Raw genomic sequence first — 15,013 nt, forward strand, 5'->3', positions numbered from 1 at the left:
AAAAATACAAGTGTGCCACTGGAACTATGACCATGGACCTATCAAGAAAGAACAAACAGGCTAATTTCAGATGCTCTTCTGTGCTATCTCTTTTTAAAGCGCAGGAATATAACATGAGTTTATGGTCAAGAAATCCAGGAAACCTCTGAAATTCTAATTCATAAAATGATGCATATTTAGTCATCACCACTAAATAATGCAGGTCACAACAAGAATACGTTTTAAAGTTATCTTACATTGGTATATTCACACAATAGAAATCAACCATTGATTGCTGTGACATGCTTAACTTAAGAATAAATTCATGGATGTTTAATACTACATTATAGATAAGGCATTGTGCTGGACTTGGAGCTTGATGAAAGATAGAGGTTTCTTTTGCAACGACACTATAATTGATATACAACAGTTACACATGCAATTTGTACCAAACTGTGATGGGACACCTAGAATGACAAAACTAGATAGATACCTTTAAATAAATGAAAAACTGATATATTGTTGGAATTGATTATGTACATAAATCAATTATTTAATACTTTTACTATTAAAAGTATTAGATAGCATTTCAGTTCAATCAGAAACTTACCAATAAAGTATATATTAAATTTGGAGGCTTGGAAGTTTTAAATGATAGGAGGCAAACGTGCCACATAAATGGACATAATCATGTTTCCTTTTATAATCAATATATTCATACTCTTGGCTTTTCAGAACATTCTGCAGACAATGTGTAGTAAAATGACAATACCCTGGACTATATACATAAACATTTGCCTTGTCTTACAAAATTCTCCAATGGATTATATTTTCCCAAATTCCCAGTACCCCAGAGCTGGACAAGGGCAACCCAGCTAATGTATTTTCCTGAATGTCAACATGGAGCATGGTCAGCACAGACCCGAACACCAGAAAGCACAGTAGAGGAAAAGGAAATTTAACCAACAGCTGTTTGTCAGACTTTCAAGATCTCTCTGGCCACTGCTGGAATTTAATTCAGTAAACTGAAAGGCCTGAATAATTTGGAAAATTGGGATTGGTGGGCACAGAGCAAGATTAAAACATTATATTTACCTTAACGTTTTTTTGGCAGTAACCTTCACAAACTTCAATGGAAATCTATTATGCTCACTTCTCATGAGCAATACTTATTCTGCTTTTAAAAAAAAGATGAAACTTAAGTTATTTTGTGATCAAAGTTAATATTATTAGTAGTTAAATATTTTTACTAAAGTTACCAAGAGAGTCTTGTTAAAATAATCTAACAACAGCCTCCACCAGACAATATCTCATTGCAGAATTCTGTCATCAGCAAGCAAATTTTGAAATTCTACTTGCTGAATTACATTGGCTCCTGGTTAAGCAAAACTGCAAGATGCCTACACTTCTCTAATTCCAGCAGCTCAAACCTGCTCAAATTTAATAGTGCCACTATTGGGAACCATGTATTTAAACTCCCATGGCAAACTACTTTAGAATTCCCTCCTTTACCTCACAGCCTCTTTATTTTTTCTTTTCTACTTTACCTCTCTTGCCAACTCTAAGATATTCCTCAAAAACCCACTATTTTGACCAAAGTTGATGGTCTCGTTTCCTGTTGACAGCATGGCAACCTTCTCAGTAGAAATGTATAGCAATCCCCGAGTTCATAGCTTGATGATTTAATGCAGGTCCATGCACTGTTTCCTGGCAGCAGCTATAATTCATTCACCCTTTGTAGGTCTCCACTTCATCCTGCATCCAGCTAGGCAATCAGGTTGCATGCAGGATATGCAGCTAGACAGGGGATTCCATGGCTCATGACTCCTGTCAGTAACTCAAGCACAAACTACGAAACTGCTATGGTACTGAGAAACTTGCAAACTTTCAGGCCCTCTTCAACATTCCCTTGAACATACTTCCAGATTTGTAGTCCTGAGCTGCAAGGTGCATAACGCTGCCTGACCTGCTAGGAATTTCCTACAGTTCTGCATTTCACTGCTTTTACATTTCTTTGTTCATATTCTATGTTCTTTCTGTCCTCATTAAGCCCGTCAACCTAATGATTTCATCCACAACTTATCCCCACAGCAATCCTGGCAGCACTCTGTCAGAGATCATCCCTTTGTCATATCCATCTTTCCCCTAATCTCTCTGCAACTTATCTTCTTTCTTTAACTCATGCTAGCTGACAAAGAGTGATGCAGCATTATCCCACCTCCCAGCAGTGGATATATAGCCCTGCAAGCTACATCTCTTCAAATACACACTCAGCTACTTTTAAAAATGCATTAGGTGTTTCTACCTACTTCTGGAGAGTTCCAGAACCCTATCCCCCTATGTGAAAGATTTTACCTCACCTCCTCACTAATGTTTCTATCCAAGTGCTTTTAAATCTATGCTTCTTGGTTTTGGAGCCCTTCATAAAAGGGAACAAGTTCTTTCTATTTAACTTCCTCATTCATCTTCCTAATAATTATACACACCTTAATTATATCTCCTGTCAAGCTCTTCTATTCCAAACAAAATAATCTCTGTCTGTATAATTTTTTGTCAAGCCTCCAATTTTCCAGTCCTGGTAACATTTTTTACTTTTTTTCCCCATATGTGGGCGTTGCTGTTAAATTCAGCTTTTAATGTCCATTCCTAGTTGCCCTTGAGAAGGTGACCGCCTTCTTGAACATCCACATGTCTCTGCAGTGTTACTGGATAGAGTTTTCTAGGATTTAGATCCAGCAATAACGCCAGATAAACAATACATCTCCAAGTCAGCATTTTATGCAACTTGGAGGAGATCATGCAGTTATTATGTTCCTATGTGCCTCCTCCCTTCTCAAAGTGGAGATTATAGGGGCTTGGGGGTGTTGTTGGAGCAGCCAAGGTGACCAACTGCAGTGTATTCTGTGGATGGTACACACTGCAGTCATTGTGCATGGATAATGGAGGAAATAAGCCTTTAGGGTGATGGATGAGTACCAGACAGTTGGGCTTTTTTGTCCTGTATGGTGTGAATACATTGAGCGTTCTTGAACTGTACTCATTCAGGTAAGCAAAGTGTATCCCATTACAGTCCTGGGCATGTGCGATGTAAATGGTAAAAAGGCTTTGGGATGTCATGAGGTGAGTCAGTCACCATGGCCTGTTCTTGGAGCCATAGTATTTATGTAGCTGATCTAGCTGAGTTCTTTGTTAATGGAGCTGCCCAGGATGTTGATAGTGAGGGATTCAGTGATGGTATTGCTCTTAATTTTAAGGGTAAATGGGTTAGATTCTCTCTTGTTGGATTGGCAATTTTATGGCATGAATGTTATCTGCCAGTCAGCAGCCCATGCCTCAATGTTGTCTAGCTGCATGCAATTGTGAATGGAATTGAACATTGTGCAATCTTTGAACATCACAATTTCTGAAAATCAAAATCATAGATGCTGGAAATTCAAAATAAGCCCTGGAAACACTCAGCAGGTCAGACAGCATTCTGTGAGTAGAGAAACAGAGTTAAACATTTCTAAGTATTGATCCTTCAATGAAACTCTGTTTGACCTCCAGCAGTCACAGCCATTTTCCTTTGTGTAAGATACGACTCCAACCATTGGAGTAGCTTCCCCCTGATGCCAATGACTTCAGTTTTATAGTATGGTATGCTATGGTATTTGTTTATTGTCATGTGTTCCAAGATCCAATGAAAATTTTTGTTAGTGTGCCGTGCAGCCAGATCATGTATATACAAGTACATTGAGGTAGTAAAAGGAAATCAGAATGCAGTGTTGCAGCTGCAGAGAAAGTGCAGTGCAGGTAAACAAATAAAGTGCAAAGGATGCAGCAAGGTAGATTGGGAGATAACTCTTTACTAGAGCTCTTGATGCATACAGATAAACATTGTCTTAATGTGAAGTCCAGTCATTTTGACATCACCTCTGGAATTCAGCACTTTGGTCTATGTTTGGACAAAGGCTTTGATGAGATCTGGAGTGGAGAGCACCTCATGAAATCCAAATTGGACAGCAGTAGGCATGTGGTTAGTAAGTGCCATTTGCTGGCATTATCAATAACAAGCTCTATCACATTACTGACATGAGTAGACTAATGGGACTTATGATCAGATTAGACTTAAAATGAATTTTGTGAATAGGACATATGAGGGCAATTTTTCACATGGTTGCATAGATGCCAATGCAGCTATTGCTTAAATTTCCTCTACACCCTCTCTCATGCAAACACATCTTTCTTGAAATATGGGTACCAGAACTATAGACAGTCCTCAAGTAGTGGCCTAGCTAGAGTCATACTCTGTTCTAGCCTGACTTCCCTGCTTTAATATTCTACGCCCTGGTTAATAACCAGTAGCACCCAAATAAGACTTTTTAAATTATCTCATCACCCTGTGCAGCTATATTTAAAGATCTGTGAACATAAACTCCAAAGCCCCTATATTCCTCCGCATACATCTATATACACTTATTTATTTTGTATTGCCTTATTTTATCTCCCCAGATGCATTACTTCATTCACCTCTGAATTGAATTCCATTTGCCATTCTTCTCCCCAAATGACCACTCCACTGATATACTCATGCACGAAAAATCTCTCCTTTTCAGTATCAACTATACAAGCCAATTCTTAGGATGCCATCCTTTCCCCCCAGTTTCTCTATCTCTGCTGCATCTGCTCTCAAGATGAGACATTCCATTCCAGAACATCTGAAATGTCCTCCTTTTTCAGGAACTGTGCCTTCCCTTGTGCTGTGGTGGATGGAGCATTCACTTGCATTTCCTCCATTTCTCTGACTTCTGCTCTCACCTCACCTCCCTCCAAAGTTCCTCTGGTCCTTGCCTTTTACCCTACCAGCCTCCGCATCCAGCATACCATCCTTTGTCATTTCCACCAAATGCAACAAAGTTCCACATCTTCTCCTCCCCACCGCCTTCTGCCTTCCACAGGGACCACTCCCTCCACTCATCCCTCCAATGCTGGCACTTCCCCTGCCCTCGCAGGGGGTACAACACTTGTCCTTACAGCACCTCCCTCACTACATTCCAGGGACCAAAACAGCACTTCCAGGTGAGGCAAAGATTCACATGCAGCTCTTCCAACCTCGTCTGTTCCATTTGGTGCTCCCGATGAGACCAAGCACAGACTAGGTGACAGATTTGCAGAGAACCTGTGCTCTGTCCACAATGGCTGTCCCTAGCTCCTGGTTGCATGCCTTTTCAACTTCCCTCCCCATTCCCACAGCAACTTGTCCATCCTCTGCCTTGGGCCTCACCCTGGCAATGGAGAAGGCAAACTAGAGGAACAATGTCTCATGTTCTGCCTGGGTAGTCTACAAACCAATGGTTGTAGGATTTTCCAATTTCAGGTAACCCTTACTTCCTGTTTTTCTCCCCTGCACCCTCTCTCTCTCCTGGTCCTGCCATATTTGTCCCTTCACCATACCCCCATACCCCACCCCCAGCCCCCTCACTTTCATCCCCCTCCCCCTCTCCTGGTTCCATCCACCTACTACCCACACGTATCACCTACCAGATACCTCCTCCTCCCCCACCTGGTTCCATCTACCTTCACTTCTCAGATTCCAGCACTGGTAGTCTTTGTGTTCCTACTTATCACCCTCCTAACTGTCTCGACCTTCACCCTCCCCTCCCCAACCTGACTTTATCTGCTTTTTTCTTGGTCAGTCTCCATCTATCATCCACCTACCTCTGTTTCCCAACTCCACCCATTCCCCTTCCTGGCTCCATCTGCCCATCATCTGTCAACCTTCCTCGGTCCACCAATCACCCTACTGGCCCATCTCACTACTTCCCCTCTCCTCTTTATACTGGCTCTCTTCCCTCTCTGCTCTTGGTTCTGATGAAGAACTTTGACCTGAAATATTAACAATTCCTTTCCCCCACTAGATGCTGCTTGACCTGCTGAGTTGCTCCAACAAATTATTTGTTGTTCCAGATTCCAGCATCTGCATTCTCTTGTGTCTCCACTTTTTTGGCCAGCCTGCCATGTGGAATCTCATCAAAAGACTTGCTAAAATCTACACAAACTACATCGAATGAAGTACTCTCATCAATCTTTCTTGTTACATCCTCAAAAAAAATTGAAGCAAGTTAATCACACAAATCCATGATGATTAATCACTGCCTTTCTGAATGAAGGTATATACTGTCAGAATTGACTCCAACAATTAGCCCACCACTAAAGTTAAACCAACTGGTCTGTATTTACTTGGTTCATCCCCTTCTCCCTTTTCAAATAATAAATGATAATTAGCATTTCTCCAAAAGTCAGGCACTATGCCAGTAGCCCAGGAGAACTGAAACTTCAAAGAGCCTCTGCTACTTCTCTATTGCTTCTTTTAATGGTGTGGGATATTTCATCTGGGCCTGGCAACTTATGTACTTCAAATGATGTTAAGCCCCTTAACAGTTCCTCTTTTACCAAGGTTATCCCATCTTCCTTAACTAGAATATTGACATCATCTTTGTCTTTCAAGAAGGCGACTGCAAAGTATTAATTAAGAACCTTACCCAGATTCATGGCTTCCACACATATTTTATCTTTTGGGTTACTAATTGTCCCTACAGTTTCCTTACTTGCCATCTTTCTCTTTATGTAAGAAAGAGAAATATTTGGGTTTTCCTTTACCTTACTTTCCTTGTCCTCTCTTTGCTTTCCTAACTTACCATTTAACTTCACCCTTAAATTTTCTATATTCTTCTCAGAATTCAACCATCACAACTACAATTAGTAACACTACCAAATCCAAGAAAAGAAAATTACTTAACAATGCTATTTTACATCAATATGTAGATTCCTGTGAACAGGAATCATTAACGTTACCCTTGGGCAATTTCTTATCAATTATTGTCTGTGCTCATTTACACAGTACATGTGTAAGATATAAAGTTAATGTCGATATCTTTGAAAATGAAAGACTGCTGAGATTCTATTAAAGACACTTCAGAAGCTATGGTTGTCAGACTCAAGCAGCTCTGGGGCACGAAATTCCTGCTGTAGAATGTAGTTTCTCAATTTGGCCATAGAATTTTGACTCATCTGGCTGGATGGTAATGAGACATGATAGTGGTAAGAGCATAGGCACATTATCACTTTCAGAGAAAACAGGTTGCTTTCCCTGAATAAGTCACTTTCTTCAACCAATGCCTAACACTCTGATGGTTTTGCACGAGGACAGAAAACAGAACAGATGTATTGGTGACCTCTTTCAGAGTCAAGAAGAAAGATTATACAGCAATAGCAAGAGCCATCAACAAAGGTTCCACCATGGAAAATACCAGTTATCCTTGATTGTTCACAAACCATTCATTTTTCACATAAGTAGCTCAAATTTACAAGGAAATGCAGCTTACCCATGATTTCTTGAATGCATCCAACATCGGATTCCTCACAGAATCTACCAAAAGAGCACAAGATTGTATGAATTCCCCAGTACTAGGGAACTTGCTCAAAGAACTTGCAGCAGCTTTATCTGATGCAGGGAATTCTCTTCCATTGGATTCACTCAGATCCTAAATCTGTGTGGACTATATGTGCATTGGACCAAAACCTTTCTCTGTCAAGTCCGTACAGTAGCAGGTGTGCAACTGCCAACATATGTTAAAAGAATTCACATACAGGCATCTTCTATCTCTCAGAATAGGAGTAGAAGCTGAGATCCTCAGTCCTCAGGGACAGAACATGAAGAGGCAGGGGGTTGATGAGGGAAGAGGGAATATTTGGCACTGGTGTTCCCTCAGAAATTGCTCTACTGTTTTTCCCCCATTTTCTTTTTGCTGAATTCCTTGTTCTGACAAGTTTGAGTTTGTGAAATGCTAATCCAATTTGAACCAGTTGTTGCAGAATGTTTCAAAGGCAAGTTTTGTTTCGTACCTTGAAACTTGTACATGAGCAGCAAGTTCATACTACTACTGAAGTATTTTTAAAATCAGTAAAGAGTGAAAAGTATATTAAGAAATGCATGCTAAGGCTACCCACAATGACAAGAAAACTAAGTGACAGCCATATTTTTTCCTGAATAGCTTCCCACCCAAAAAAAATGTTTATTCCTCTGTTTTTTGTTCATTAACCAACTCTCAATGCATACCAGTATATTATCCCAATCCCACATGCTCCAATTTTGTTTAATAATCTCTTATGTAGCACTTTATCAAAGACTTTGACTGCACCACATTGACTAGTCTCCCCACCACCCCCCCCTCCCCCCCAGCACTAACAACTCTTATCTATTCTGCTAGTAACAACCTCAAAAGTCAACTGATTGTGGGCTTCAGGATGGGGAAGTCAGAAGAACACACACCAGTCCTCATTGAGGAGTCATTGGTGAAAAGGGTGAGCAGCTTCAAGTTCCTGGGTGTCAACATCTCAGATGATCTATCCTGGGGCCAACACATTGATACAATCACAAAGGCGGGCCAGCAGCTCTACTTCATTAGAAGTTTGAGAAGATTTGGTATGTCACCGAAGACTCTCGCAAATTTCTATAGATGTATGGTGGAGAGCACTCTGACTGGTTGCATCACAGTCTGGTGTGGAGGCTCCAATGCACAGGATCACAAGAAGCTGCAGAGGGTTGAACACTCAGCCAGCTCCATCACAGGCGCAATCCTCCCCACCATCGAGGACATCTTTAAGAGGCAGCACCTCAAAGGGCAGCATCCATCACTGACGACCCTCACCATTTGGGATATGCTCCCTTCTCATTAGTTTCATTGGGGAGGTGGTACAGGAGCCTGAAGACCCATACTCAACAATTTAGGAACAGCTTCTTCCCCTCCACCATCAGATTTCTGAATGGTCCATGAACACTACCTTGTTATTCCTTTTTTTTTTGCACTATTTATTTATTTTATTATTTATAATAATTTTCATGTCTTTGCATTGTACTACTAATGCAAAACAACAAATTTCACAACATACAAATCATTGATAATAAACCTGATTCTGATTTCTCAAACATGACTTTCCTTTCATAAATTCACAATGATCCAGTCCAATTCTATTATTATTTCCTGTGTCCTGTTACTTCTTCCTTAATAAGACTTTAGCATTTCCCTATTACTGGAGTCAGGCTAACCAGTCTGTTGTTCACCTTTCCCAAACAGCGAGGTTAAATTTGTTACCTTCCAGTCTGCAGGAACAGTTCTGGAATCTGCGAAATTTTGGAAGATGACAACCACTATCTCCATTGTCAACTCTTTCAAAACCTTTGGATGCAGGTTATCAGGTCATCATTTCAGTCCTACTGTTATCTCCAAAACTCCTTTTTAAACTAACGCTAATTTCTTCCAGCTCCTTCTTCCTCTAGATCTATTGTTCTTCATTATATACCAAAGGCTTTTTTTGTGCCATGAACACAGACAATAAATATTTGCTGAGGTTTTCTCTGCCAAGATCCCCAGGGGTTTTTAGGGTTCAAGTCCATATGTGGCTGCACATGTTGATAAGACAGTAAAGAAGGCGAATGGCATGCTTGCCTTTATTAGTTAAGGCACTGAGTTGAAGAGTCAGGAAGTTACATTGCAGCTTTATAAAACTCTGTTTAGGCCGCATCTGCGGTATTGCATTCAATTCTGGTCACCCCATTCTCGGAAGAATGTGGAGGCGTTTGAGAGGGTGCAGAAGAGGTTTACCAGGGTGCTGCCTGGATTAGAGAGCATGTACTAAGGAGAGGTTGGACAAACTTGGGCTGTTTTTTCTGGAGCGGCAGAGACCGAGGAGAAACCTGATAGATGTTTATAAGATTATGAGAGGCAAAGATAGGGTAGATAGCTGCTATCTTCCCCCCCCCCCCCAAGAGTAGAAATGTCTAATACTGCAGGGCATGCATTTAAGGTGGAAGGGGTAAGTTCAAGAGATGTGTGGGGCAAGTTTTGTTTTATATATACAGAGAGTGGTGGGTGCCTGGAATGCACTGCCAGGGGTGGTGGTGGAGGCGGACGCAGATATGATAAAGGCGTTTACAAGCCTCTTAGATAGGCACATGAATGTCCATATCCCTCCATTCTCTGCACATTATGTAGGCAGAAGGGATTAGTTCGGTTAGGTGTTTAATTACTAGTTTAATTAGTTTGCCACAATGTCATGGGCTGAAGGGGCTGTTCATGTGCTGTACTATTTACTTCATTTCCTAGATCCATAAGATCACTGTGTATGGGATCCATGTTAAATTTTCCTAATCTTATCTTTTTTTCCCACAAACATATCCATGGAACCTCTGATAATCCATTTTTATGTTACTTGCTAGATTACTCTTGTATTCTGTTTTCCTTTTACATAACAATAGCTTGATCTTCTGCTGCCAAATTCTGAAATGTGTGTAATCTTCTAGTTTACTGCTTTTTTTAAACTACATTAGAAGGTTTTCCCTGTGATATAATATCCATTTTTAATTTACTTTATGGATAGTACTTAGAAAGCTTTCATTGATCTTCCAATAACCATCATTCCATTATGATAATTTCAGGTGGCTACAATTTTATTAACTAAAAATGCAAGATCCCTATTCAATAATCTTAGCCCCAAGACATCACTGCAGTAGTTCCTCTTCCCAAACATCTTTAGTTGCTTTTACAAAAAGCTTCCTTCTATTAGAAGTCAGAAGCAAGACTTTCACTCATCTTCACAATGTTCAACTCCACTCACAACACTAGCAAATGAAGCAGTTCATCAAGCAAGAACTAGACAATATTTAGGTGTGGGTTGTGAAGTGGTAAGTAACATTTGTGCCACTTCAGTGCCAGACAACGACCATCTTTAACAAAACAGAAAACTATGAACTCTGCTGGAGTAGCCACATAAATATTGTGGCTGAGAGAGCAGAAGTTGTGTGTCCAGTAATGACGGAGTCGTCTCCTGACACTCCGAAGCTTTTTCATAATCTTCAAATGGCAGGAGTCCAATGGAATACTCTCACTGCAGCTCTAACAACTGTCAAAAAGTTTGAGAGCATCCAGGACAAAGCATCTCACTTGATTGATACCCGATCTGTCACCTTAAATATTAATTCCCTCCACCATCAGTGCAAAGTGGCTCCAGAGTGCACTACAGATAACCACACGGCAACTCCAACATCATATTTCAAACCCCTGACCACTGAGGACAAGGGCTTCATGCATGTGGGAACACTGCTACCTGTATGTTCCCCTCCCAGCTGTACACCATCCTGACTTCGAAATATACCTTTGTTCCTTAATTGCTGCAGGGTCTAAATCTTGGAACTGTAGAAGTACATTCACCAGAAAGATAACAGTGATTCAAAAAGACAGCTCACTGCTACATTCCCAAGGGCAAGTAGGGATGCCTGTATTTCAAAAAAAAAATGAATAAATAAGACATCAGAGTAATTCAAATGTTAATGGCAGACCCAAATAGAGTTTGGAAGCTTCTCAGATATAGACAATAATATATAACAATCATTTAGGGCATTGAGTATAAGAGTCAAAAAGTCATGTTGCAGATGTATAAAGCTTTGGTGAGGCCACATTTGGAGTATTGTGTTCAGTTCTGGTCTCCCCATTATAGAAAGAAAGTGGAGGCTTGAGGGACTGAGTTATAGGGAGAGGTTGGACAGTCCAGGACTTAATTCCTCAGAGCATAGGAGAGTGAGAGGTGATCTTGTAGAGGTGTACAAAATCATGAGGGGCATAGATAGGGTGAATGCACTTAGTCTTTTTCACAGGGTTGGGGAATCAAGAACTAGAGGGCATAGGTTTAAGGTGAGAGGGGAAGGATTTAATGGGAACTTGAGGGGCAACTTTTTTTCTTACACAAAGGGTGATATCTATGTGGAATGAGCTGCCAGAGGAAGTGGTTGAGGCAGGTACAATAACAACTTTTAAAAGACAGTTGGACACGTACATGGATTGGAAAGGTTTAGAAGGTTAAGGGCCAAACGCTGGCAAATGGGACTAGCTTGGATAGGCATCTTAGTTGGCATGGAACAGTTGGGCTGAAAGGCCTGTTCCCGTGCTGTATGACTCTGTAAATTAAGAAATAATAGTTGTTGCCTTTCACAAGTTAAAGTTCACATGTGGAAAGCACAGTAGCTAACTTACCATGCCATTACCTGCACAGGTACCACAATAATCGTATCTGAAAAACAACAAAGAAAGAGATGTTGCAAGGAAACACAAGTGAAAATATTTCTTTTTCCAATTCTCTACATTTTCCCTCTCTACATCTCATCGGCTCTCGCTTGCCCCTTTCCACCTCTCTACTGATCCTTGCCCAACTCTCTCCCCCCCTTGCCTGACCCTTTCTCTGAGCCCTCTCCCCTCTCTTCACCCACCCTCTTCACCCCAAGTTCTTGCCTGCCCTTCATCCCTTGACTCTCAACCATCTCTCTCCCTTGGCTTCCATGTATCTTTATCTCCCTCTCATCCCTCGCTTGGACTCTCTCTCCCTTTGTCTCTTACTCTTTCTTTCTCTGACATTCCCCACCCCAACTCTTACCATCTTTAACCCCTGCCAAACCTGTTGTGTAGCTATGCCTCTTTCTTGCTCAATTCCCCTCTTCCTCATCCCTGCACCTTCTCTGACAGCTACATCCAGTGGATTGCATCTTTGTGAGTAGCTGTGCCAATAAAGATCGCTCTCCATTCAACCGGGATTTTAATTGCCATTTAATGCTAAAATTAGGCATTGTTTGATCACATGAAGGCGGCTGCATAAATCGAGGGCACTCATCCTAAAAAAAAAAGGCAATTGCATTATAGCCAAAATTTGTAAATAGAACTTTTGTAAAGCTGTAATATGGTTAAAATAAAATCAGAGAAGCATGAATGACAGAAGTGTTATAAAAAATAGTTATTTGGTGGCAAGTACGTACACGTCTGTAAATAATATAAAGTGCACCATATTGGTATAAATTTTTTCTTGTTCGCACAACAGCATGTGTTGTGACCTACCTTCAGGAGTACTTCAAGAGATCTACTAATGTTATAAAATATATTCAAGATGCAGTTATATGGATTATTTCAGAAATCCAGTTAGAAGCAGTATGAACAAATTTATGTGATGCACATTTCAACTGAAACGCACAAGATAATTACAGCATATGGAACGGACATAAAGTAGTGTCTATCATGAATAGACATCTATGAGCAAAGGTGGAAAAGAAGAATAATTTGGGTCTAAATGTAGAACCATGAATACAAGTTAAAATACACTTTAAGAATACTGTGCAATTCTGTGCTGACTTAGTCAATATTGGCAGAGTCAGTGGAAAAAAATTCCCAGTGAGACAATGGTATAGCAGTGTTAAAAAAAAATCATCTCCCGTAGATATGATGGAAATTGAGAAATACTGAATGAAACTAATAACAGAAAATGCTGGAAATACTCAGGAGATCTCATAACATCTATAGAGACAGACACAGAGTGAATTTTAGAAATTGACATCATACCTGAAAGATTAATTGCTTCTCCCTCTACAGATGCTGCCTGAGCTCCTATATTTCCAGCATTTTCCATTTTAATTTCAGATTTGCAACATCCATAATATTTTGTGTTTTAGTGGATGTAAGATTAGATTCAACTCCTCAATTATAACACTTTGAAGTGCTCATTGTAATACATTAAGTGTACAACAAGTGAGCTACTTGTAGTCGCTGGATTGTATCTGAACATTATACAAAGAGGATGAAGCAAGCAGAGAAAAAAAAAGGTAGCTTTTACCAAGCAATAAAATATTCAAGGGGATAGAGCAAAGTTATTTAAAATACATACAGATCCTTTCCTAATGCAATAAATTTCTTTCATCACTGGCTCCCCATTCTTTCCCAAACCTAAATCCTGACAATACTTCTTTTTCAGCAATCCCTTAGGATTGAGGATGATGGCTCCTTGGTCTTCTTCCCTTCCAAATAGGCTATTTTTATTCTGTAGGTATAATCAAGTTAAATGTAATGGGCCATCTGGTCACCAATGGTGAGGTGATGGAAATCAGGGATGCACAAGAGGCCAGAGTTGAAAGAATGCAGCAAATTTGATATTTAACTAACTGGAGGAGGTTACAAAGATAGTTTCAAGCCAACAGAGGGACTGAACAATAATTTAGTTTTAAATTATATCACTAAAATACATTGAGCCAATGCTTTTCTAAACATTATAGGCAAAACATTTTCCTTTGGACCAAAAATATTGTTGCTCTGTTACTGTTTAAGAGTGCAACTAAAAACAGAATTTTTTTTTTCCAATCATGTTAATAGTTTTTCCATTCACTTGATAGACCTGGTAAACATTACAAACTATTCATTTATTTCTTAGTACACATGTATGCATATATTACTGCTATAACTCAAGCAATCCACATAGCTGAACTGAAGGAAAAACAATTGACATGTAATTCACTGCTGACTACCATCATAGACAATACATACAAGTGAACATATCTAAATCATATCATCCTTCATCCACCTGTACACACATCAGGTGAAGAGCATGCCTAATATTTGAGTAGAGAAGGACATAGTTTTCCATATTACATTAGATCACTCCATTATCGATAAGCATCACAGTAAAATTTCTCTGTGGCTAAGGGTCATAAAATGTTCAGTAAGCAAAACATTGATGTTAACATCAAAGTACTCAAAACAAACAAAACTGCCATGCAAATGCACGTGGAATACGATACTCCTGTCAGAGCCAAAACTAGTCAAACTCAAAAGTCCTCACATAACATTTAATAGTGCACTTAAATTCATGGTAGGTTTACGCATCTTCAACAACTACACAAGGAATGGATATTAACACTACATATCTCAGCAGCAATAGCTTCCCACAGCTATCTTGACTAAATCTGTTCTCATTCTGCTTCCATTCCCCCAGTTCCTCTGGCTCTGTCAGTGCTTCCAAGATGTCTTCCTTTTTCCTTAACAGTGGCTTCCCCTTCCCGATGGCTGATGGGTCTCTGAAATAGCATTGTTTCTATTCTGCCCTCAACCCCTCTCATCCCAATCACAGCCAGGCTCACTTTCCACCCCACCAGATTCAATAGACTGTTCTCTGAAATGTCCATCAA

General features: G+C 40.0%; 1 protein-coding gene across 2 annotated transcripts in view; it reads right to left on the reverse strand.

The window, feature by feature from the left end:
- The window catches only part of erich2 (glutamate-rich 2), an 87,514-nt gene that overhangs the window by 63,252 nt on the left and 9,249 nt on the right, over window positions 1-15,013 (reverse strand). Inside the window, exons 2-3 of one of the 2 annotated variants that reach the window (XM_052021367.1) lie at window positions 12,048-12,084; window positions 7,344-7,387 (exon numbers count right to left, since the gene is read on the reverse strand). In XM_052021367.1, the coding sequence (XP_051877327.1) occupies window positions 7,344-7,363 (20 nt within the window). In that variant the 5' untranslated portion in view covers window positions 7,364-7,387; window positions 12,048-12,084. Of the gene's footprint in view, window positions 1-1,074; window positions 1,120-7,343; window positions 7,388-12,047; window positions 12,085-15,013 lie in introns of those variants that run through there. The other variant, XM_052021374.1, reaches the window with a different exon arrangement.

The sequence above is a fragment of the Pristis pectinata genome, chromosome 1 (genome assembly GCF_009764475.1).
Source record: "Pristis pectinata isolate sPriPec2 chromosome 1, sPriPec2.1.pri, whole genome shotgun sequence".
Classification (NCBI taxonomy): domain Eukaryota; kingdom Metazoa; phylum Chordata; class Chondrichthyes; order Rhinopristiformes; family Pristidae; genus Pristis; species Pristis pectinata.